Source organism: Acipenser ruthenus, chromosome 11, assembly GCF_902713425.1.
Source record: "Acipenser ruthenus chromosome 11, fAciRut3.2 maternal haplotype, whole genome shotgun sequence".
NCBI lineage: Eukaryota > Metazoa > Chordata > Actinopteri > Acipenseriformes > Acipenseridae > Acipenser > Acipenser ruthenus.
Genome location: NC_081199.1, coordinates 37,990,618 through 38,016,988, shown reverse-complemented (window position 1 = coordinate 38,016,988; position 26,371 = coordinate 37,990,618). Strand labels below are relative to the sequence as shown.

At 35.5% G+C, this 26,371-nt stretch overlaps 2 protein-coding genes across 6 annotated transcripts in view; one reads left to right on the top strand and one right to left on the bottom strand.

The window, feature by feature from the left end:
- Nucleotides 1-3,032: 3,032 nt before the first annotated feature.
- On the top strand, nt 3,033-21,511 carry LOC117426730 (rab3 GTPase-activating protein catalytic subunit-like). Of its 2 annotated transcripts, XM_034044640.3 has the most exons (25): nt 3,033-3,118; nt 3,235-3,290; nt 4,188-4,263; nt 4,756-4,888; nt 5,137-5,215; nt 5,573-5,692; nt 6,052-6,217; nt 6,736-6,835; nt 7,154-7,235; nt 7,508-7,576; nt 7,800-7,873; nt 8,772-8,864; nt 9,040-9,209; nt 9,526-9,627; nt 9,891-10,063; nt 10,676-10,730; nt 11,323-11,724; nt 14,677-14,814; nt 15,448-15,675; nt 16,767-16,863; nt 16,956-17,059; nt 17,256-17,371; nt 18,654-18,756; nt 19,546-19,566; nt 20,490-21,511. In XM_034044640.3, the coding sequence occupies exons 1-25, from the start codon at nt 3,101-3,103 to the stop codon at nt 20,727-20,729; spliced, it is 3,015 nt and encodes a 1,004-aa protein (XP_033900531.2). In that variant the 5' UTR covers nt 3,033-3,100; the 3' UTR covers nt 20,730-21,511. The 2 variants fall into 2 exon arrangements, with proteins under 2 accessions (XP_033900531.2, XP_033900532.2); XM_034044641.3 differs by lacking the exon at nt 19,546-19,566.
- Nucleotides 21,512-22,792: 1,281 nt separating this feature from the next.
- The window catches only part of LOC117426728 (DNA annealing helicase and endonuclease ZRANB3), a 36,309-nt gene continuing 32,730 nt past the window's right edge, over nt 22,793-26,371 (bottom strand). For all 4 annotated transcript variants that reach the window (XM_059033868.1, XM_034044637.3, XM_034044638.3 and 1 more), the window contains 2 exons: nt 23,534-23,665; nt 22,793-23,388 (listed from right to left, as the gene is read on the bottom strand). In XM_059033868.1, the coding sequence (XP_058889851.1) occupies nt 23,290-23,388; nt 23,534-23,665 (231 nt within the window). In that variant the 3' untranslated portion in view covers nt 22,793-23,289. The remainder of the gene's footprint in view (nt 23,389-23,533; nt 23,666-26,371) is intronic.

The window sequence follows — 26,371 nt, the reverse complement described above, 5'->3', positions numbered from 1 at the left end:
ATCCTCTCTAATGGATCATGTTGAACTGTCTGTATTCCCTTGTTAGTGCTGCATGCCTTCCCCAACAAGCAGACCTTTGAGTTTACTGCTGTTGCTAAGGGCGACAGTCAGCTGGGCACAGGAACACAATAGGCTGTTACCCAGACCTACAACAACTTCAGTGTTAATAAACAAAAATAATTGTATTTGATATATTGATAAATTGAAGGGAATGGTTGAACATAGAAGTTCAGTGATCAAGGCAATTGGTTTAAACTTAGAACTACCCAGCGCTGGTTTTAAGATACGACTATTGTGCATAACATTGGGTTGTTCTGCGGTTTCAAAAATAAGTCTACTTGATGTAGACCCAGGTTATTTTGTGAGGGAGAAAAATGCTGCTTGAATCGAATTCTGGATTGTTTCTTGTAAGCAATACTGCAATTATTAACTATCCTGATTTCAGATGACTTAACGCAATTAGCTCATCATCAGATTTAATAGTATTACCCATTACAGAATAACAATACTGCAGAGGAAAAATGCTTTAGTAACAGTGTTGCGTATACACATCAAAGGCTAACTACTAAGTAGCTGCCAGCTTGTAACTAATCGCATTGTTTGTTTGTCTAATTACCATTGGGTAAATAATGACCAGTAAAACAAATTCTTCTAATAGGAAACTAACAGTAAGTCTGATTTACATCTGTGGGAAATATCTGGGGGGGGGGGGGGGGGACCGATATCTTTCAAACTTCTTCCTGGTGAAGTCCAGGAAAACTTTTTTAAGGAACACATTCATTATTAACGTCTGGCTTAAAAAAAACAACCTTGTTATGTTACCTTGGCTAAGATAATCCTGGATTCGCTCTAAACAGGGTGTGTGAAACCTGCTGGTGGAGTTTCTTATTGTCCAAGATGATTAGGCTATAGAGCGGAAGATTTTATTCACATAATATCACTGTTGGTAAAAATGACAGTACTGATTCCTCATTGACGGGACTATTGAAGGCAATATCTTGGGTGCAACTTACAGTATCTGGTTTTGCTAAAACCGTTCACCCATAAATTCAATCACTGATCAATCATGATGTCGAACAAAGAAGCACTTTTCAGTTTATGCCTTCCTTCGTTTTGTAATTTGTTAAGCTATACTGTTCTACATACTTTCTTTCATGAAACAGCCATGTTAATTATACCCTTGGTGGGAGACATTAATGTGACTGATGTAACTTTTTTTCTGTATGAATATATGACTACCAGAACAATTGGCAGACAGAATAATCCTATTCATCCAGTCTGCTAACATGAAAAGGTATCTTATAAAGTAACACTACACCCACGTCTTTCACTGTTTTCAATAGAAACGGTCTAGACCAAATCCAGCTCCATTGTAAGGAACAGAATCAAATGTACTTGGTTTTGTTTCTATGTACTGACTGAAAAGTCTCCCATGTTGATTAAACTTTTGTAGTCAACGTGGTAACCAGCTCACCCTTTAACATCAAAACCAATATCGATATTAAGTGCCATTTTAAGAAGTTGTATACCTTGGATGTAACAAACATATTGGTTACCTTTTGAAGGGGGACCTCTGGTGTTCAAATAGTAAATTGCACCACAAGATGTATTCTGTTGCAGGGCAGTCATTGTACAGTTCAGTACAGTTCAGACACATGGCAAATGACATTTAATAAAAATAAAAATTAAATAAAGAAAAGGTACTGCACGCTGGCAATAAAAAATGTCAATTACAAATATCATATGGGAGATACTAAAATTGAAGAAGGAATCTATGAAAAGACCTAGGAGTTTATGTTGACTCAGAAATGTCTTCATCTAGGCAATGAGGGGAAGCTATAAAAAAAGGCCAACAAAATGCTCGGATATATAGTGAAAAGTGTTGAACTTAAATCAAGGGAAGTAATGCTAAAACTTCACAATGCATTAGTAAGACCTCATCAAGAATATTTTGTTCAGTTCTGGTCACCTCGCTACAAAAAGGATATTGCTGCTCTTGAAAGAGTGCAAAGAAGAGCGACCAGAATTATTCCTGGTTTAAAAGACATGTCTTATGCTGACAGGCTAAAATAACAGAATCTATTCAGTCTTGAACAAAGAAGACTATGCAGCGATCTGACTCAAGCATTAAAAATTCTAAAACGCACTGACAATGTCGACCCAGGGAACTTTTTTGACCTGAAAACAGAAACAAGGACCAGGGGTCACAAATGGAGATTAGATAAAGGGGCATTCAGAACAAAAAATAGGAGGCACTTTTTTCACACAGAGAATTGTGAGGGTCTGGAACCAACTCCCCAGTAATGTTGGTCTAGTGGTTAAAGAAAAGGGCTTGTAACCAGAAGATCCCCGGTTCAAATCCCGGCTCAGCCACTGGCTCATTGTGTGACCCTGAGCAAGTCACTTAACCTCCTTGTGCTCCGTCTTTCGGGTGAGACGTAATTGTAAGTGACTCTGCAGCTGATGCATAGTTCACACACCCGAGTCTCTGTGAGTCGCCTTGGATAAAGGCGTCTGCTAAATAAACAAATAATAATAATAATAATAATAATGTTGTTGAAGCTGACACCCTGGGATCCTTCAAGAAGCTGCTTGATGAGATTCTGGGATCAATAAACTACTAACAGTCAAACAAGCAAGATGGGCCGAATGGCCTCCTCACCTTTGTAACCTTTCTTATGTTCTTGTGTCTAAATATAATTTTAACTATGAGAAAGCTCGCTGGGAGTTTATACAACAAATAAACGGTAGTACCAATGTTTAATTTTATTAGGAGTGACACATTTTATTTCAGTTATTTTTTTCTACTTGCATGTTGGGCACTATCAACATTTACCTTTTACATAAGCTGTACTTTATCTGATTAAGGTACGTAGCAATGGAAAATACAGCTTTTATGTGTCACATAGATACATAATATAACTGTTTTCTGTGCAGATTTAGCTTTTCATGTTCACTGCTTTAGACAAACTATCAGTGTTTTCTTTCCGTACAGTCGCTACTTCTGTGAAAATACTCATTAGTTTCGAGATGTCCCCCCGCATGTGTCGCAGAAAATATTTCCCATAATACAATGCAGGCAAACAAATAGAGGTTCAAGATGGCGGCTGACAGTGATGTGAGTATTCGTTTACAGTAACTACAGTTATAACAATATTATTATGATGTTGTCATTCTGTTTTACAATATATAATGTGCATACTGTAACACAACGACGCTTTGCATTGTTTACAGCCCGAGTCAGACGTGTTTGAAATCACTGACTTCACCACCGCCTCGGAATGGGAAAGGTAGCGATATGTTCTTCCTGCTGTTGACAATTCCAGGGAGCATTTGGAAGAAAGTCAGCGGCTGTCACTTTTTATTAATGTTTACTAAAAAAAAATGGAAATATGGTTATGCGTTTGAAAAACAAATCATTATTATTATAACTATAGCCTGTCTGGCATTGCGCTTTTGTTTGGTAGTCAAAATACAAAGAAGCAAACTCGAAACTGTAGTGTACGAGCAATGGAGTCTTTTTATTATACAAACCATTTAAAGCATCAAGTTCAGATGAAAAATACATTTCCCTGCACAATGTTATTATCTTATTTAGACCTTAAACTAAACAGAAAATAGTGACAATAAGCGATGTGTACGGTGTGCCTGTACGCATATTGCATTAACAAAATATTAACGTAATATAATTATACCCCTCATCTTGTATTTTCTAGAAATTCAGGACTTTAATAACTGTATAATAGTTTTGCCCGTAATAATTATGCAGAGCTAAAGTCAATTCAGTGTACTTGTATTGTGTGAAAAATACAGTCAAACCTACATAGAAAGACCACTGATCTCTAGTGATCACTTTGTTTAATCCCCATGTTTATACATTTTTAAATCTATAAATAAACTTTTATACAGCTTTTTGTTTCAGTTTAGTACATTTATACTGCAGTATATATTTTTTGTATTGGACTAAATAATGTCACTTTATTGTCAGAACTATCATTGTAATGCATGCATTCGTGTATGTGTAGCATTTAGAAACAAAAATCAATCCATTCGATAACATTAAAATAGCTGCTTGAATGGGGGCAGCTCTGGCTTATGTTTTAATTTTTTCCCAGTTGAAATCCGTCTGCAGCAATGTAACTTGACAATGCTCTTGGTACGTTATTTGTATTCCTTTGTGGTTTTAGGTTTGTTTCAAAGGTAGAGGAAGTGTTGAATGACTGGAAACTGATTGGAAGTAGCGTGCACAAACCTCTGGAGAAGGTATGGTAATTAAGTGTGGGAAATGTACTGTTTAATTTAACAGAGTAGTGCCTTGGAAATCTTGTGAAAATTGTATAGATTATTATTATTTTTTTTTTTTTTAGCATGATTGAAATGTATTGTGACCAAAAATAAAAATAGCCATCTTAACTTGGAGCCAGGGGGGTGTTTGTAAAATTATTAATATGACATTCCTAATCAAGAATTATTATATATATTTTTTTACAGTAGAGCAATGCAGTATCTTTTGATTGGTATGGCCGTATTCATAAAGCAGTAATGTTCCAATAAATGTATAGGACCGGCCATAATGTAAAACAGTAAATACCAGAGGTAGATGGCTGGTTAGCATTTTTATTTTTTATTTTTATGATAACAGGGCAAAAGACTACTGCACACAACCATCTTAATTTGGTTGCAGTTTAGGAAGATTTTTAGAGCTTGTTTTATTTACAATATTTATTTTTTGTGTGTGTGTAATTTTATGTTCAGGGAGAATATAACAGTGGCATCTGGGAAGAAAAGACAGAAGAAATTTCCTTTGCCGACTACAAATTCACAGTAACGCATCACTATTTAAAAAAAGAGTCACCCGACGGGGAAGAAAAAGAGGAACCAGAGGAAGGTGTGCAACCTTTTGAACAGCGCTCGGTATATTGCTATAGAAATATTATGATGAGGATGCGGATGAACTACAGAATTCAAACACACATGTGCTGTAAATGGTTTGCTTGATGTTATGATTAATTTTATACACTGAGTTCTTGCATTCTTTTTTGGATAGATGTTTTTTACGTACATGAATAGCAGTAATTCGTTCCCTTACTTCTATTCTGTAAACTTGCTTAATTGCGTGCCCTTTTTCACTTACAGATGCATTCCCTGCAGCTATGCAAGATTTGCTGTGCATGAACAATGATTTTCCACCCAGAGCTCACTGTTTAGTCAGATGGTGCGTAAAGCTTTCTTGTTTGACTGAAAGATGGAATGTGACCCTTATTGTAGAATACAGGAGTTGTGTGTGTGTGTTTACATGACATCTTTGTAATTCAGGAAACAGTGCTTTTAGTCGTCTGTCTCGAGCTATATACATGTTTATTGTTGCTGTTGCATCACAAGTGGTCTGGAGATTGGGCTTTTACAATGTTATTTACTACACTGTCACTGCAGTTTGCACAAATTTAAGGCATCAATAGACTGTTCATTTTTTATCTTCCCCATTAGGTTGTGGTTACATTGCTTCAAACATTTCTACTTCAAAACAAAAATACCCCACATTGAAAATTATTTTTTTTGTGTTATTTTACAGGTATGGGGTGCGTGAGTTCGTTATTATTTCTCCAGGAGCCAACAATGATGCAATCATCAGTGAGTCAAAGTGTAATCTGCTGTTAAGTTCCGTATCAGTTGCCTTGGGGAACACAGGCAGGTAGGTGGCAGTATGCATCACTATGTGCTAGGTGTAAAGAGTACACATTACCAAATAACTTGTTAATTAGTGCTGCACCTCTGTTGATAATATTTGTTGTAATGTAACACTAACAGTTAATGAAGACCCAGTAATGGTTAGTTGTTTTGGTACCAGACAAATAATTTAAACAGTGAAAGTATTGAGGAGTCTTGCAACATTGTGCCCTCTAGATGGAGACATTCAGTTGTTTTTCAGACTCTCAAAACATAATTATACACTAAATTAATTTTAGTAGAAGCATTTTTTGTGTAAGCTGTGTTTTAAAAAGCATGAGTTTTATTTATAGATAAAATAAAATTGATAAATGTCTTCATCAGCCAGGTACCACTGTTTGTGCAAATCCAGCAGAAGTGGCGACGGATGTATGCTGGTGAATGTCAGGGTCCTGGGGTCCGCACTGACTTTGAAATGGTCCACCTTCGCAAAGTGCCAAACCAGTACAATCACCTGTCGGGACTGCTGGATATCTTCAAGTCAAAGATCGTAAGTATTCACTCGGCAAGCACGTCTAAATACCTGCTCTAATGATATGTAATTCAGGGAGGGCAAGGTCAAGTGCCTTTTTAGGGTTTTTTGATTATTTTACATATTTAAGACATGTTACCTTTTAGATGTTCCCATTATATTACAGATACAGTTTGGGTGAGAAGTTGTCCCCATTTTGATTAAACTACAGAATAAAGGAATAATTTAGTAAAGACAGCACAGGTTTATTATTACTTTAGTGAAACTTGACCGAGAATTCACGTATTGAATTACAGTTCAATGTAAAATTATATGTAAAAAAAATGTATCCACGATTTCTATACCGGTGAAAGAGGATTTGAGCACCAATTTACTGAACCTGTGATAATATATAGTGCTGCTAAACTTGATGGTATTAAAAATGGGAACCTACTGTACTCTTTTTTTTTACATTGGACCCAAAAGTAACCTCCCCATATTAGGCTAACAGGACTCTTGTGCTCTGATGCTAGTTTGAGTTCAAATTGTTTTTTCAGGGTTGCCCGTTGACTCCCATACCTCCCATCAATATAGCAATCAGGTTCACATACATCCTTCAGGACTGGCAGCAATATTCCTGGCCCCAGCAACCTCCAGGTATGGCTTTCTATCAAGGAACGGTATTGTTCCCTGCTTTCTATTTAATTGATTAGTATATATACAGTATATATATATTATACTAAATATAAACAAGGCTCACTAAACACTAAAGCTAACACTGTACTATACTTGCAGGTTTGAACATTGTAATTGTTATTCAGTACCATAAATAGTCTAATCGGGCTGTTTTTTTGTGTAAACAGAACATGATAAACTGCATTTGAAATATTCTCATAGAATGCAAGTTTGAAATATGATATATGTCCATTGTATATACGGATAAGTGAATAAATGTCAATGGTGATTATTTTGTAGACTTTGATGCACTTCTGGGAGGGGAAGTTGGAGGAGTAGAATTTGGGAAGCTGCCATTTGGAGCCTGTGAGGATCCTATTAGGTAGGACATAGTGGTTGTGGGAGGAAGTTGTTACAATTGAAGTTGTTTTTTTTTAAATCCTACCAAACAATTCAATTAAGTAAACTCTTATTGGTGCATGTACCCCAAAGTACAGCAGAGGTGTAAAATAAATAGAAGGAAAAATAAACATTATTTAACTTATTCCACTAACTTCTGTAGTAGCAATTTGAACTATGTTAATATGTTTATCTGGCAATTGGATCATACAGTATAAAGCACTGTGCATTATCTTTGCCCCTTTTTTCTTTTAGTGAACTTCACTTGGCCACGACTTGGCCTCACCTGACAGAAGGCATTATTGTTGATAATGACGTTTATTCGTAAGTATCAATGCAAATGTCCCAATGTACACAGAACATTGTTCTGTGTTGTATGCAGTATGTCTGTCTTATCTTAATAAAACAACATTCCAATTTGGTGTTGTATTGTTTAAGTATATTCAATACTGTATCTGTACATGTGTGGTATGAATATTCTTTAGTTTTTCAAATCTTTAAACTCAACTGGCGTATTAACAGCCTTGAATTTTGTGTTTTTCTTTAGCGATTTAGATCCTGTTCAGGCTCCTCATTGGTCGGTGAGAGTGAGAAAAGCAGATAACCCTCAGTGCCTGTTGGGTAAGAAATGTGTTTGTTTCGTTCTTTGTATGTAAGATTGTGACAGGGTAGCTGTGTGCGTGCGTACTCGCTGCTTGCTGACAGGCAGGAGATCGAGACGCAGGTTGGAGTTTGATACGCCCCGCATGCGAACAATTTTATTTACATATAAACAGCACACTGCTCACGTGACACTACCAGCAATGCACAGAGTACATACAACAGAGTATACGAAAACAAAAATAAAACACTGTACAAAAAACTATAAACTCTTGAAAACGGCGTGTGCTACTCCGAATAAATGGAGGTCCCGCTTATTCACCTTGCTCTCTATACTTTGGTGGGATCTACAATCCCTGAACTAATCCCTGATTAGTAAATAAACTCCGACCCTGGTTAAACACACAGTGGTCGGCGGTTTCGACTTGCTTACTCTTCGGTTTCCAACCCTGGTTCACACACACAGCCGTCGGCGAATGTTTTGCTTCTTTACGTTCTGATCCCGGGTCACTCTCACGGCAATCAGAGGATTACAGCAAGGTCATTAAGTCTCTTTGTCCATGTAGCGTGGACGATGTTCAGCCCGTTGGCTTTGACTTTTCGCAGCCCTGAGGTGAATAAATGGGACTTTTTACATGTTGCACAAAAAAACCTCTTCATGTGCAGGGCTCCTGCCCTGTCACAAAGATACTACATTTAAAGTTGATGGTATAAAAAGAAACGTGTTCATCCTAACCCTCATTCATTTAAAATGCCACATTCTCCAATTGATTATCCCCAGCTCTGGATGCATAGTACATTAATATTAATTAAATAATAATAATAATAATACAAAAATCTGTAATTCATATTCAGTATCATAAAATAATGATTACTAGGAAGTCTTTTTTTTATATTTCTGGGTATTTTTGTCTTTTAGGTGATTTCCTCAGTGAATTCTTTAAACTCTGTTGTCGGAAGGAGTCTACTGAGGAAATTCTAGGAAGGTCACCTTTGGAGGAAGAGGGAAAAGGTAAATTACTGTTTAACATAATGCATTTTGAAAGTGGAAAGACATTAAAACGAAACAAGAAAAAATTGGTAATTTTTGTTTTCTTTAGTAAAGCTTATGGTCTGTCCAGAGTTGATTCTCAGCAGATTATTTTTAATTTTATTTATTTATTTATTTATTTATTAATTAATTACAGAGAATGTGGATATTAGTCAAGCCTTATCCAAACTGACTGAGCCAACCACTGTTCAAATTCATAAACTGTCCGTGTCCAGCATGGTTCACAGTGCACGGAAAAGGATGAGCAGACATCGACGTGTGGAGGAGTCACCACTCAGTAACGAGGTCCTTAATTCAATTTTATTGGTATGTATATTCTTCATCTTAGTACCCAAAAGCTGGATTTTTAGTAGTATTTATTTGATTGCATGTCAAGTTTGTATTATTACTGTTTAAAAAAAAAAATACATTTGTGTTATTGTCAGTAAACAGTTTGAAGTGTTTTAAGAATTGATTACAGGTTCCAGTGCTGCCACTTTAAATAAGTAATATTTCCTTTTCACGTATTGTTTTATCAAACCCTTTCTGAGGTAGACTAGAAAAGGATTTCCAACTTAATATAATATTAAAGACAAAAAGGACATTGTTGATAAATAGATATTTATGTTTGTCTTTTATTTAGTACCTTTTCCCAGATGCAGCTGAGAAACCATCCAATGGATCTGAAGCAAAACCTGGCACATCTAATGTAAACAGCCCACCTGAAAAAGAACCTGAGAACTATGTATGTTGAGTATCGCAGAATTAATAATGTCTTGAAAACAATGACCAGAATAGCTAAATGAAATTGTGTCTCTTGTATTTGATCATCAAGTTCGGATTACTGAAAAATGTTTTTTCCCCTGGAAACACATTTTTTTAAATAATGTTACCATATAATTACTGTTATTCAGTCGGCTTAGCCAATGCTTGGTATGGTAAAGGGTAACTGCAGTCCACTTGAACCAGTTCTGACTTGTATATTAATTTTATTTTGTTTTCCTTTAGAACCTGTACAACCAGTTCAAGTCCTCTCCTGCTGACAGTATTACCTACAAACTGTCCCTCTGTCTCTGCATGGTCAACTTCTATCATGGAGGAGTTAAGGGGGTGGTACAGCTCTGGCAGGAGTTTGTGTTGGAAATGCGTTACAGATGGGAAAACAATTACCTTGTGCCAGGGTAAGGATTCACAGTGCCTTTGAAAGGTGGTAGTTTACAGTTCATCTTTTGTAAGGTCTGGGTCAGGGTGACTGGGCATTGTTATCCATAGGCAATTCAAATTTGGCCTGATATTTTTCATTCCTTTAAGTGTAACTCGCCATTATTTAGATAATCCCTTCATAAAAAAATTGCTGTCAATATTACACTTATATCGTGATTGTTGGATGTCAACCAATAGTAGTCGACCGATGGATGGTGTTAAGCACCTATTCATACACTCTACAGGATGTATGTCAGTGGTCCCTAGGCATATCAAAATTTAGATCTTATTACATATCAAAATGTAGATCTTATTACTAAAGAATGCCCTTAGCCTTCTCAGCATCCCCTTTCACTTGAAAGTAAGATGTATTATTGCCTTTAAACTGAAACTTGGTGCACCTGTTTCACAGCTTCTGATTTACTGTGCAGTTGTTTTCTTGTGTTCCTGTAACCCTTTAAACAGGACACAGGGGCCAGCCTATATGAACAAACTAAATTACACAATCTCTTTATCTTCTTTTATTTTTGTTTGAGTCTCACTCGCCCTAATAGATAACAGTTGTTGTAAACAAATTTCTCCCTTTGCAGGTTAGCCAGTGGACCTCCTGATCTAAGATGCTGCTTATTGCACCAGAAGCTGCAGGTGATTTTATCTATATAAAACATGTATTTGTGGTCTGTGAAAGTATTGAACTATGATATGACTTGTTAAATTAGATTGTGGCCAATATGTTTCTCTTGTGATTTACTGAACACAATGTAAATCTATTCAGTAAAAAGAAAAACAAGATTAATTGTATTCCATGTTTGCTGTAATAGATGAGACAGATATACTACTAAACAAATAATAACTTTATGCATTTGCTGAAGTGTCGTTTGCCAGTAGCAAGTTGTGTAGTTTAATTGTGGCTGACAATTCTGTAGCCCGTAGGGTAAATTTAAGAGAGAAAAAAACTTTTTATGTTTCCTTTAACACCAAAGATACTTAATATCATTACGGAATGTTACATTAAGATCAGTCTCAGTTCTAGCAGACTGATTAGACAAGTGACAAAATGTATATCTCAAGGCCACTGTAGCTCATCACAATGTATAATCTTGCTTAACATGTGCAATGCAGGGCACAAACACTGGTAATGCATAGACACCAGTGGCTTCTCAAGCAGTTGGGATTCCATCTCGAGACCATATTCCAGTTTACACATGCAAAATATCTCCAATCTCTTTGTTTCCAGATGTTAAACTGTTGCATTGAGAGGAAGAAAGCCAGAGACAATGGGAAGAGGCTGAGCCCTTCGGACAGTTCTGCTGGCAGTGTGGGGGAGAGGAAGGTGTCTGGTAGTGACAATGGGAAGGCCGCACAGAATTCCTCGGGGACTGAGGATCGGAGAGAGAGAGGAGAGGCCAACCAGGGGAAGTCCTGGGAATCCTGGAGTGACAGTGAGGAAGAGTTCTTCGAGTGCCTCAGTGACACAGAGGAGCTGAAAGAAAACGCACAGGACAATGAAAAGAAGGAGGGACCTCCAAAAGAAAACAAAGACGCACCAAGGCTGAAAGCTGAAGGCCGTCTGCATCCGCATGGGAAACTGACCCTGCTGCACTACATTCAAGAGCCCCTGTATATCCCAGTAACACAAGTAGGTTTTGTGTCAATTTACAATTCACCAGGAGAAATAGTAACACTTTAAAACTAGGATATTTGTGTATGAATGCTGTTTAAGGTAAATCTACATATATATATATATATACAGTGACCCCTGACCAGTTCTCTCATGTTACTGAATTACAAATGGTACATTGAAATTTCGTTCTATTTGATATTTTATTTTAAAACACTGAAACTCAAAATCAGTTATTGTAAGGTGACATTGGTTTATGTTGGGAAATATTTTTAAGAAAAATAAAAAACTGAAATATCTTGCATAAGTATTCAACCCCCACACATTAATATTTGGTAGAGCCACCTTTCGCTGCAATAACAGCTTTAAGTCTTTTGGGGTAAGTATGTACCAGCTTTGCACACAGTGTCGGAGTGATTTTGGCCCATTCTTCTTGGCAGATTTGATCCAGGTTGTTCAGGTTGGTTGGATGACGCTTTTGGACCGCAATTTTCAAATAGTGCCACAGATTCTCAATGGGATTGAGATCAGGACTTTGACTGGGCCACTGTAGGACATTCACCTTTTTGTTCTTGAGCCACTCCAATGTTGCTTTGGCCTTGTGCTTGGGATCATTGTCCTGCTGAAAGGTGAATTTCCTCCCAAGCTTCAGTTTTTTAGCGGACTGAAGCAGGTTCTCTTGCAGTATTTCCCTGTATTTTGCTCCATCCATTCTTCATTCAATTTTAACAAGATGCCCAGTCCCTGCTGATGAGAAGCATCCACACAGCATGATGCTATCACCACCATACTTCACTGTAGGGATGGTGTGTCTTGAGGCATGGGCAGTGTTAGGTTTGCGCCACACATTGCGCTTTGAGTTTTGGCCAAAAAGCTCTATCTTGGTCTCATCTGACCACAAAACCTTTTCCCACATCGCAGCTGGGTCACTCTCATGCTTTCTGGCAAACTCCAGACGTGCTTTCAGATGGTACTTTTTGAGTAACGGCTTCTTTCTTGCCACCCTCCCATACAGGCCAGTGTTATGCAGAGCTCTTGATATGGTTGACTGGTGCACCATTATTCCACTCCCAGCCACTGAACTCTGTAGCTCCTTCAAAGTGATTGTTGGCCTCTCTGTGGCTTCTCTCACAAGTCTCCTTCTTGTTTGAGCGCTGAGTTTTGAGGGACAGCCTTTTCTTGGCAGTGCCTGGGTGGTGTGATGCAGCTTCCACTTCCTAATTATTGTTCCAACTGTGCTCACTGGGATATCCAAACACTTGGATATTATTTTGTACCCTTTTCCTAATCTATGCATTTGTATTACTTTATCTCTAACTTCTGTAGAATGCTCTTTGGTCTTAATTTTCCTTCAGATTCACAGCCTGACCAATGATCCTTCAACAGTGTGGTTTTTATCCAGAAAATGTGACAGCAACTTTAATGGTTCACAGGTGGAGGCCAATGGTAAGGTAATTGTGTCCTCGTTAGGGCAATTTCTTTCATCGGTGTAAACTGGGAGCTTCCACAGCACAAGGGTTGAATACTTATGCAAGCAAGATATTTCAGTTTTTTATTTTTCTTAAAAATATTTCCCAACATAAAACCAATGTCACCTTACAATAATTGATTTTGAGTTTCAGTGTTTTAAAATAAAATATCAAACAGAACGAAATTTCAATGTACCATTTGTAATTCAGTAATATGAGAGAATTGGTCAGGGGTCTGAATACTTTTACAAGGCACTATATATATATATATATATATATATATATATATATAGATATATATAGATATATATAGATAGATAGATATAGATATATATATACACACACACACACACACAGTGAAGTTTTCTTTATAATCAATAGTACTGTATTTTTACAGCAAAATATATAATTAAAGTAATAGAAGTTAAAAGGGTATCTCTGACACCAGAAGTAATAATAGTAATGAGTCACTCTCAGATTCTCACCTCCAACAACATTAATTAGTATAATGCTAACATGCTACAATGAGTACCTCGCAGGACTATTTATAATCTTTCAAGAGCTCAGATGATGATGACGTAGCGTCGTGTTTAGGATATTATTTTAAAACTGTTAGTTCTTTTTTTTGCTTTTAAATACAATACATTAAAACACATTGTTGATCCAATCGTTGCCAGTTTTACTGATATCACCTTTAACCCAGTACTGGAATCCTGTCTGCCAAAAAGCAAATTTCAATGCCACAGTCTGCTGTTAGATTGACAGCATTACACAAACACATCAATCTGAGATTGATTTATCAGACAGTTTTTTTTAAAATACTATTGCACCAAATCAATAAGATGACCAAGTGTGGTAGTGACAGAGATAGCAAATAAACATGTCGTTTTTTGGAAAATGTACATACACATCTCAGTTAATGGGCCATTAAAAATAAGATTTTTTTTTTGTTTTGCTGTGTAAAGTAACATTTTGTTAATAATTGATTTGAAGTTTATTCAATTTTTTTGATATAAAACAGCTTTCAAGCCCTAAATTATTATTTTAATAAATACTGCAATTTAAATTGTTCATTTTAGTAAAACCCTTTTTTTTTTTTTTTTTTTTTAATCTTTCAAAGCTAAGTTTATTAATTATTTTTAGTCCTTGTTCCTATTACCTGTATAAAGTAATGGTGTATGCACTGAATCTTTTCATCACTGTCCAAGGAGAATGTTATTGGGTTAGTAAGGGATTGAAGGTTATTGGCATTTTGTGTTGGCGAATGAGCAGTGTAATAAAGTGCAGGAGCTGTCAGGGCAGGTATTGAAGCTAATAAAGGGATGCTGGGCAGGTGACGTTTCCTTTGGATTTCATTAAAAATTAGGAAGTTGGGGGATCGAAGAGGCCAGCTAAGGTGTCATCTCTTTTCATTCTGTTTTGACATGTTCCTGAAGGAGAGAACCCATCCAGTCTGGTGCAGGCAGCTTAATTACAGGCAGTGACCTTTTTGTCTCTGCAGGAGCCGGCTCCAATGACAGAGGATTTGCTAGAAGAACAGTCGGAGGTGTTGGCCAAATTAGGGACATCGGCTGAAGGAGCACATCTGCGAGCTCGAATGCAGAGCGCCTGTCTACTTTCAGACATGGAGTCCTTCAAGGTATAACACTGCGTGTAGATCACTAACCATGATGTGGAAAATTCTATAACACCAGGGCACCACCTTGCTCCTTTTGTATCCTGATGTCCCCAAAGCCGTCCATCAACTTTTAATACTCCTGTACACTTAGAAGTATTTTGCAGGTACCGAGTAGCAGTATTTAAATATAGATCTTCTGGGTTGAGTGAGTCTGAATTGAGTTTAATGTGTGAAACATGTTTTCTCATTTCTGTCCTACTTTTTACTGACATTGTATGACCACTTAATACCGTATACTTCTCTGCAATGAAAGATGGCAGTCTTTTATTATCTAAATCATTGATTTGTTCAACCATATAATTAATATGTAAGAATATATTGGTTCTGTCTACACTAGGTAATGAAATGTGGAAGCACATTTTTTGGTGACATTTTCAATATCTGCCAGTTTAGAAGTGAAAACATATTATAACCCCCTTAGCCTAATATAATTACTAAATTTATGTGTGCTTACCGAAGCATAATCTGGCATTTGGTTTTTAATTGTCAGCGTCTTTGGGGATGCTTGCAGAACCTTTAATGTGATAAATTGAGAGAGAGAGAGAAACAAACTCAATCTCAATGTTTAATTCTCTTATGTTTTTGTCACATTAGGCAGCTAACCCCGGTTGCTGTTTGGAAGACTTTGTGAGGTGGTACTCTCCCCGGGATTATGTTGAGGAGGAGGTGCTTGATGAGAAAGGCAATACAATTACCAAGGGGGAGCTGAGCGCCAGGATGAAGATACCTGGGAACATGTGGGTGGAGGCCTGGGAGACGGCCAAGCCAGCCCCAGCACGCAGGCAAAGGAGGCTTTTCGATGACACCAGAGAGGCAGAAAAGGTAGACCGCTGCACTGCACTAATAATAATGTTGGATAAAGGAAACTGTAAAAGGCCACTGTATTTCCCAATAGACTCCCTTCTATTCCGCACCATAGGAGTCCTCTGATGCCATTCCAAGTAGTGACCCTTGCTTAGAGAGGTAGGACTGTTACAGCTGCGGTATTTAAGACGTTTTCCCATGTTCAGCAGGATGCACCTCTTTGCTGGATTGAGCCAGTTATGATCTCTCTTTTCAATTGAGTTATACCAACACACCCTGAGCGATCCTTTTTGACAAGTCATTTTGGCACATGCAGCTTTAGGCAATGATATGGTGACTAATTATTTGACCTGTATCAAGTTGTGTTGCGCTACCAAAAAAAAAAAGGGAACAGTTCAGAATTAAACAAAATACAATATGCCTCAAAGAAGAAATGTGTTTTATGTAAATGTATTAAAAATACATATATACACACAACACTGTATATCATTTGAGAATATTAAAATAGTTGCCATGGCATCAACAGGCTATAAATAGATCCACCGTTTATTGCACACAGGCTCCCTATGTGTTAAATAAATGTTAACACAGTGCTGGAAAGCTGTCTTATAATGTATAGAAAAAGCCTTTTTATATATTTTGTTTTAGGATATTTTTATCTTTTGAGATACCAATGTTCTTTTAAGTGAATTATTACACTTTCATTGTCAGAATTGCACTCAATTATTATTTTTGTATTGTTATTTTGAGTTCATCAGTGGGGTGCTGTGTAATGTGAATTGCTTTTAAATTTATTGTTTCGATATGTTTAGCAGTGAGTGACAGTATTGTGTCATATATCCTGTAAAATAAAATGGAAAGGCAGCAGATTAATTTGATGATGAATTTAAAGGTAGCTGAAAGATAACATTTGTTTTGGGAATCAAAATGGAGGGATACTTTATTGTTAAGCTTGACGTTTGGTATCTTTCTTTCTTTATTTTTTTCCTAAGACTTCTGGATTTAATTGTTATCTTATTTATTTCTGGCAGATGATAGCATAAGGATTTACTTAATGTCCAGTCTGCAAACAATCTGTTAACATTAGTCTCCCATTCTTTTTCATCAAGGTTCTGCATTATTTAGCTGTTCAGAAACCTGCTGACCTTACAAGACATTTATTGCCCTGCATTATCCATGCTGCCATTCTCAAAGAGAAAGAGGAAGGCAAGTACTGCACTGAATATAAACATTTGTGTCAAACTGCATTTATATTTCGTCATTTTTTACAAAACTATATACCATCATTATTTTGACAGAATCGACAGAAGATATTGCTTCTGTGAGAAAAGTCATTTCGCAGATCATCTCTAATGCCAGCAAGATTTTACGTTATCCCAACCCAGATTATAAGAAACTGGAGGTGAGAGTTTGTTTGTTTGTGTGTGTGTGTCTATTTATATATATATATATATATATATATATATATATATATATATATATATATATATATATATATATATAAATATATATATATATATAAATACAATCTGAAAATTGTCAGCACCTTAGTAAAAAGTTAATAGTACTTTCACTTTTTGTATTTGTTTATCATATAGGAAATTATTAACCAGATAATGGCTGTGGAAACCATTATTGCCAGGGCTCGGTCTCTAAAAGCAAAGTTTGGGATCAGTAAATGCGAAAACATTGATGAAAGGGAGGATCTGGAAAGGTAAGGATACTTGTTTGAGTGATATCTATTCCTTTTGGGAGTTTTGAAGTCTCTAATTTTATAAGAATACTGTTAGACATGCTGAACCATGAGTTACATGTTTTGATAGCTGCACATTTTTAAAAATCTGGCTTTATTTTAAAGCCCTGGCTTATACAGTTAGGTATTTACATACATAGAGAAAGTGTCCATAGAAACTAAGCAGACATACATTAAATCCTGCATTTATTGATTTGTTTTTGTTATTTGTTTGAATTAATTGGGCTTGGGAAGCAAAACAAAACCAAAAATAAAATCAGATTTTATTAAATTATTTTCCACTTGGAAAGGATACAGACGGTATTATTTATTTAAAAAAAAAAAAAAATAGATAATATAAACTATCAAAGCAGATTAATGTATTATTTATGGCCCTTTCTTGTTCTCAGCAGAGACTCTTATGTACTGCAACCGTTCCCTCAATCTCACTGGCTTGACAACATTTTTAAAAAGTTTTTTTTTTTTTTTTTAATTAAATGTAAGTAGATTCAGACTGGAGTTACAAGAGCTCGGAATCAACCAGTGACTGCAGACTGTTAAATGGTAGAATCCAGACAGGGACAAACAAGGAATATAAGAAGCTGTATTTAATATGTTAATTATTTAGTGTACACAAGAATAATCACTTATTAATAATCCATTACAAAGATCTTTTTTTACATTTGTTGTTAAATTGTTAATACAAAGTAGTTCAGATCCCATTTGTCATTTCTATCAATGCATGTTGATTAAATTCACAATTCAAAACAATGTCCTACTAATGTATAATTGAATAGATAGCTGATTGAGCTTACTAAAAGCTAATTCAGCATGACTATCATGTTCATACAAAAGATAAAAGACTGATCATTTGACAGGATATTTTTTTTTTTTCGATGAAACTGATATAGAAAAAAGTAAATTAATCTTGTTTAAAAACCACATGGCTATAACAGCAATAAAGAAATACTCGTTCTGTTATAGTGTGGCAAGTCTGTAATAACCTATTAGTAGTATTAATAATAATAAGTGTTTCCATCATAGATGATCAAATATTGCTTTAAAGGTGATAGAGCTGGGAATCCGAATTCATTCTCGATGTCACTTCATGTAATAATGCTGTCAGCCCAGCTCCATCATGTTCTTGTTTTACTGAGACACCAAGGGCCAAGCAGTCAGTCTGGGTGGATTGCAATAAGAGGACCTGGTGCTGAAATTCCTGTCAGATGCCATAGAGATCTGACTCTTCTCTCTTTATTGCAAGGTTTGTGAATTCTTTGCTGGAGGAACCAGAGGTATCAGTGGTTGGAGCAGGAAGAGGGCCAGCCGGAAGCATTATTCACAATTTATTTGTCACTGCTCAGAGGGTAAAAACATATTTAACTTAACCTTTTGTGTGTGTGTGTGTGTGCTTATTAGATATGATTTTCCCTTCTGGCTGCAAAACTATCTCCTTGCTAAGTGTTCTCTCTGCAGCGTGCCTTTAAAACTTTCCTTTCTCCTGCTCCCACAGTGAAGCAACCTGTCCAGTAATAAAGAATGACCCATCAGTATGATGTGAACTAAAAACAGTACCTTTGTTCTTTTAGTTTGAAAATATAATTATTTTAAATCAACTTTTAAGGATATCTTGGAAAAGTACATAAGAAAACATGCAGTTGGATTGCTTTGCCCCATTTTTGTTGTTTCACTCTTATTTAGGGTAATCTCCTAATTCATTTACTTGCCATGTGAATATATTATTAGACTAATAAAGGGGGTTTAACAATATTTGCCACAGTTGCGGGAGCACATACTTGGTTCTCTGCCAACCTTGATTATTTATGATTTTATAATGACGAAAAAAACACCTGAAATGGACTGCAAGATTTACAGACATCATCTAACTGGCCAAACTGTCTGGAGCTGTGTAATGATACAATAATAAAGTATATACAGTTAAATATATACATTTTAAGGTGGTATTTGATTGACATTTTTTCCCTGTTTGAAAAAATTACATGAGGTCATGTATTTGGTAACAGGAAATAAAGATTATATATATTTTTTAAACCTCTATCCTACCCTTTATAATCATCTCCCAACTTTTTATTTTTTGATTCTTTCTTTCGTCGTCTTCTTTCTCCTAACACTGCTTCTCTCTCACCCTTTTCAAGCTGGCTGAATCTACTGATGAGGTAACAACCAGCCTTTCTCCCTTCTCACCTTCACATCCTAGTGTGTCGCATGTAAATGCTGCTGGGTACAGTGTATGGCAGGGAGTTTGAAACGGAAACAAATGCCATGTAGGACAAGGGCAATTAGAAACTATTGAGTGAAGGTGAATTGCAATGTAGGGCATGCTAGGGTCTAGTTGGCATTTGGGAGTTAAGGTGTTGAATTATCTAAGTTTATTATTTGACTTCAGCTTAAGTTGATTGACTGTTGTACAAAGGTTCACTTTGTTAAAAATGGCTTTTTGTTCTTCTATAATGTATACTTTTTTGTTTTTAAGATTATTTTCTTTTTTTTTGTTAGGATCTTTTTAAAAAGGATTTTAAGAATTATTGAATCGTGAGAGCTAGATTTTTTTCCATCAGTTTTCCGTCCTAATAATTGTAAAGATGTATACTTTTTTTTTTTCGAATACTGCGCTGGTAGTGGCTTTAGAAGGGATGCAAATTTAGCTGACATTTTGACAGTATGCAAATATATTTGTAAAGATAAAAGTGAAATCGCGAATAGAGAAAATAAATACAGTCATAAGAAATCCTGATCTTGCAAAACTAGCAACCCTGTTTATGGTATATTTTGCCAAGAATTTAACAAAATAAAATATAAAGTTCTAAGCAGTTTGATAATTATTTTTGGATGGAATTATTGTTTAATTACTGTATTGATATATCTCTTGTGTTTGTTTGACACACTGAACAGCATCCACGTGTTCTGGCTCTTAACACTCATCGTCATATACTTTGGAATCACTCCTTTTACTAAATGTGATGTTTTGCTGATTGAGAGAACTACACTAATTTCAAACAATAACTGTGGAGTTCTTATGCAAGCGTTTTCATGGGGGCATCTCTCCTGTTTAGTCAATAGTATTGAATTGTTTTCAAAGGCTGCCTTGATGACCCTGGATGAGGAGTCTGTGAAGTCTGGCTCTCAGGAGGAACGGAGACAGAACCCAGGAGCCGTTTCGGATTTTCCTCCTCCAGCTGGCCGTGAAATAATTCTGCGGACCGTAGTGCCCCGACCTGCTCCGTACTCTAAACCACTCCCTCAGCGCATGTTTTGTGTGCTAATGAAAGAAGATTTCAGACTGGCAGGGGCATTTTCATCTGATACCTCATTTTTCTGAATCGTTTTTTTTTTCTTTCCCCCTCTTGGCATTGAGTGTTGATTCTCCCAAACCATCTAAAACTTTAAGACCCCTCACCCCTCACTTCCAATTATATGTGGTGCAACTCTCAGCTTAAGGGTTAACAAAATCCGTTCACTGTCAGCTTTGAAAACTGTTGTGTTTAAGTAGAAGCCATGTGTTACGCGAGTACTAAATTAATAAGACATATTTCATAATGTACAGTAGCTGAAGTTTTAGTGAGCCACTTAACTCCTGTTTATCAAATTGAAGTTTTGTTCTGATGCATAATGTTTATTAAGTTTTGTGGTGTATACAAATGCCAGTAGTACTATTATTTTTCATCACAAATGCATGCATGTTGAAATTAAGGCAGATATTTTCATTCTAACAACAAATGGGTGAAAGTGCAATGAACTTATACAGATGATATATTGTATACGTACATCCCTCCACATTGATATACTGTTGAGCAAGTTGCATGATATCAGTACAGTTTATATAACCTGTTATGTAAAGTGCTATTAATTGTTAAATTGCTGAGTATTCTATTTAATAACCATGTGGACATGTCATTACAGTTTTTTTTTTTATATATATAGATGTATTGTGCCAGATAAAGCTGAAAAGGTAAATTACAAATGTGGGACTAGCCAAATTTGCAACTGTCAACAAAAAAACTGTTTTGCTAATTAAATGTTAGACAAATAAGTGTTTAGCATTGATATATCGGTATTTTAAAGGTACTTTTAACAGGAAAATAAAAGCATTCCTTCTCCCTACTGAGTACAAGTCAATTTTTCTGTAATGAAATTGTGGTGGAAACTTGGTATGCTCATTAATGTTTCTGCTAATATCTCAATAAGGCAGATTAGTAAAAGAGGAGGGGGACCTTAAGCAACATCTTAATTATCCACCTGCTGGGAATGAAATCTTATATTTTCACATACATCTGGAGAACTGCTTGTTATGAAACTGTGTTCACATTATTTAGCATATGTTATGCTAACTTATGCTTTAGGATGTTTCTCAGATCCAATTCAACAGTGTAAATTAGGTCTCCACATAAATCTGTTTCAAATATTGTGGTATAATTCTTCAAATATACCACAAAGAGAGTTGCCTTTTAGCAAGGTTAACGCCTACGTTCTCTTCCCAATACGATACTTTTGCTAATACTTTAAGTCACCTCTGGTTAGACTACTGCACCAAGATATCCCAGCAGTCCTGTGCTCCATATCTGGACTCTTCCTGTTACTGTCAGCCAGTTACTGTGGCTTTGTCCTTAAATTGTTTGAGCTTTACGTATAAATTGTATATTGTTTAATGGTATGACTTTTTATAATGAACCAACTATATCAGTACAATAAATGTAATATTTTCCCACCAGGTGGCACTGCGCGCAAAATTACAAAAGGTAATTAAAAGATATTTTGAAAAGGTGAATTACTTACACGAAGGGCACTAAAATTAACATTTATGTTGTACAGTAATATGTTGTACAGTAATTTGATCAAGATTAGCATTGGAGTGTAATGTATTTTAATTGCAAAAGCATCACTATTTTAAATTCACTGCAGTGGTACTATAAACAGAAAACCTGGCAAGTTATTTTAAGGTACACAGCGAATCTCGCATATCTGTCTCCATAGTAACTCTCATCCATGCACTCCTTTGATCTCACAACAATGTGCCCTTTTAGACCAATGCAGTCTTTTTACTTTGCGTTGAGTGTTCATCTTGAACATTAAACCACAAATCACTAAGCTGTTAAAAATAACTAAACCAAAACATAACTAAAGATAGACACCTTTCTTTCCTCAGGAATCAGATTCAGAGTTTCATCTGACATTTAGAACAAGTAATAAGGACATTTTCTATACATTACTTGGCTACCAGATCATACAATGATATTATAAACCACTTTCACAAAGCTAATTACTGGAAATGTTAAGAGTTCAGTGAGTAAAACAATCCCCATGCCTTGCAATTAGCCCCATTTGTAAACCAGGGAAACACATTGGCCCCAGTCGGACGAATGACGAGCAAAAGCACTCCTGATGTAAAACACACATCAATTTATTTAACATTAACATATTCAAATGAACATTTATTATTCAGTAAAAACTGGTTTTGACAATATTAGCTCCAAGTAATAATAATAATAATAATTAAAAAAAAGATGTTGGCCTTTACCATGAAAGACTACAGCATTTTTTTATTAGGCTTCAGTTGAATTGGTTTCATATCCCTCTCAGTAAGTCCATTGCCTACAGAGGTTTAACAGGGCTGTCTGTCTTGTCTTATTATATTGCAAAGCTTATCATGGGGGTTTATTTTGAACCTTCACGGGCTCCGTCTAGGAATAGTATAATGACACCTACAAATTAAAAAAGTTACCAACACCAATGACTTGCTTAATAATTATCATACAATTAACACTAAGAATATTACATTTTGTATAATTATTAAAAAAATAACCTTTATATGAAACATGCATTACAAATGTTCAAACATATAACCAGGTCATTTTGTAGTTTTTCTATAATTCCATTAACTTTCATTTCTTAATAAAGAACCTGCTTATATCTGAGGCTAATTTAGATGCAGCTGTAGTTTTCTTCATTTGGCTTCTTTCTTTTGCTTGTTTTGCAGTTCTCTATATTAAAAAAGATAAAAATAATTACAAAACATCTATTATAGGCTTTTACTTTCATTGTGCAGAAGTGCAATTTTGCACAAGCAGCTTCTCCAATCACGAATGTGAAGTAAAACTAAGCTACACAGTAATCTTAGCTACTCACCTCCTTGTGGCAGACAGTACACAGAGTCTGCAGGTTGTCCAGGGAGCACTGCCCTCCTCCACCATACACTGGTCTGATATGGTCTACCTGCCAGAACAGGCCTTCGGTTGGGTTCCTGATCATTTCATTCAGCTGAAAGAGGGATGCAGACACAGCATGTTGACTCAGCTTTCCCTTCTTTATGAGACAGTTGGTTAAATAGAACATGTTATTGTTTGTTATACAGTATATTTATTTGCGATGAATGACATCCTAACTTGTTGAATGTTATTTCATATTGTACTTTAGTCGTAAAGATTGCTCTTACAGTAAACTATATTGTATTTAAATACTGAACTTGCATTATAACCCTGTACTGCCCAGTAAGTCACCTTGGATAAAGGCATCTGCCAAATAAATAAACAACATCCAAAAACTTGTACTGTACCTAATCATTGCTAAAGAAAATACCGTGATTCAAATTGGTCCGTCCTTACTTTTGTTTGATAAATGCTATCACTTACAGGGACACATGCAGTTACTTTAAAATACATTTTTACATTATGAACAGTGAGTGCAATACCTTTTTTGCTTAATAAGGAGATATGTTCACAATTAAAACCAATGCTTAGTATTTAATACTTTACTGGTAAGTGTGATTTTATTTTAATGCTGCAATACATTTAGTAATATTCTATGGTACAGATTACCTTACTTGCATAAGAAATGTTTAAAAACTTTTTTTTTCAGCATTCATGTATTTTTGCAATAAAGGTATGGCGAGAATAAAATTAGACAGACACACTACATCTCAAAATGAATGGAAAACAACTAAAGCCATTTTAGACTTAACGCTGGCATTCTCAATTTGAAGAAAACCATTTGGGGTTTCTTGCCATTTTAAACCATTACACCCAAGGGACATGCCAGCAACAAAAATCAATCTCTTTTCATACAGTAAAGCCCTTTACCATAATTAGAGGCACAGTTGTAAAAACTTGCGGTACTATTGGAAAGCACCTACAGTGAATAACCTGTACAACTGAATGGTGACCTGATCAATAATCGCTAAGTCTCTACAGTAAGCCCAAGGGGACTGTAACCTCCTGATACACTAAACTAACCGGATAGCTCCAATTCCACATGTCAGTAGTATTTACGATCCATTGCATTGGCCATTTCCCCTATTGGGAAAGTTATTATCCCAAATCTAACTGGCACAGTACATTGATTTCTGTGGTGTTGCTTCTGCTTTTTAGAAATGGCAAACAATATTATATAACCTGCTGCTTTAGCTGTGGTATATAAAAATCAATTTGGGCTCCTATGGGTCTGTATTCTTTTTCCTTTGTTGACATATTGTTAAGCAGCTCAGAGACATCCACATGAACAGCATTTATCATTTACAAGCACAAATCCAGGAGGCCTTGTGAAGAAATCGTCAATATATATAATTTTTTAAATCTCTTGAGAATTTTCTCCTGTCTTTTTAGAAGAACTAGACCCCCCCATGACATAATACAAAACAGTTCTCAGAAAACTGAAATACAAGTATTTCAGTATTGTAAGGCTAGTACGTTGAAGACATTGACAATAGAAAATAAATTTCATTTTTAGAAATAGAACATCAAAATAAGGACTACAGTACATATGACAAACATCATCTTTATATTTTGAAAGTGTTCAATGGACCTTCCCCTGCTTATTCAAAGCATTTTGATAAGGAATGTGCTTTTGGTACATTTTTATGAACGTTTAAATGCTATGCAGGTGTCAGCATTCAGACGTTTAAACCATATCTACATACACACTCACTATTTATATTACATTATGATGTATATTGACAGCCCTGGCTAGTATTTTCTAAGCAAAGAAACCTTAAAAAAAGCAAATAACGTTTGAACATCGTAAAGACTTAACTACGAAAAAAAAAACAAAAAAAAACCTACATACCAGAGTATATATTGGAATTAGGGCTGTCACTTGATTAAAATTTTTGATTAACTGGTAGATTCATCCGTACACATTTTTAATAAAGTTTTATTTATTTATTTATTTTTTTTTTTTTAAATATAACAAATCTTAAGCGCCTATCCTGCATGTAATACTAAAAAAAAAGCCCAATGGGAATTTGGTCTTTTTAAAAGCACGTGTATTATTATTTTTATCTTAGTAAATATCTGTTTCTATCTGTATTGCACTATTGAGATGTACCTGTGCTGGCCCTGTGGGCACAAACTGAATAGAATAAAAAACCTTTAGTTAATTTTTTTACACACTATATTATATCAAAAGAACAAAAGAAAACCAATATTTATAATAATAATAATAATAATAATAATAATAATAATAATAATAATAATAATAATAATAATAATAATAATACAGCTGCATATGTTACAGAATCTATGAAATGCAGATTCCAGTACGTTGTTATATTAACGCTACTGTTCAGGGATCAGTGCCACAAACAGGAACTCCATATATACATTTTTATTTATTTATTTATTTATTTTTAACATCCCCTTCTATTGACAAATTACATATCAAGGACATTTATTATTTCTTTTTAAAAAATTTTTAACAAACGATTTGGGTAAAAGTGTGCTGGTAAATTAAAGCCTATACATAATTTATTTACACTTACGCATTCTCGGAATGAATATTGAAAAAAACAAACCTTCCTTTTAAAATCATGTTATACATATTCACAGGGATGTATGGGCTAAATAAATGTCAGCCAAAGTGTTCTGTTTATTATGGATGTTTCCCGTTATCCACAGCAATTTCTGAAATGACCCTATTGTAGTGGTTTCTGTTTTGGCAATTGAGAAAAAGTGCGAGATTTGCGGAATGTTA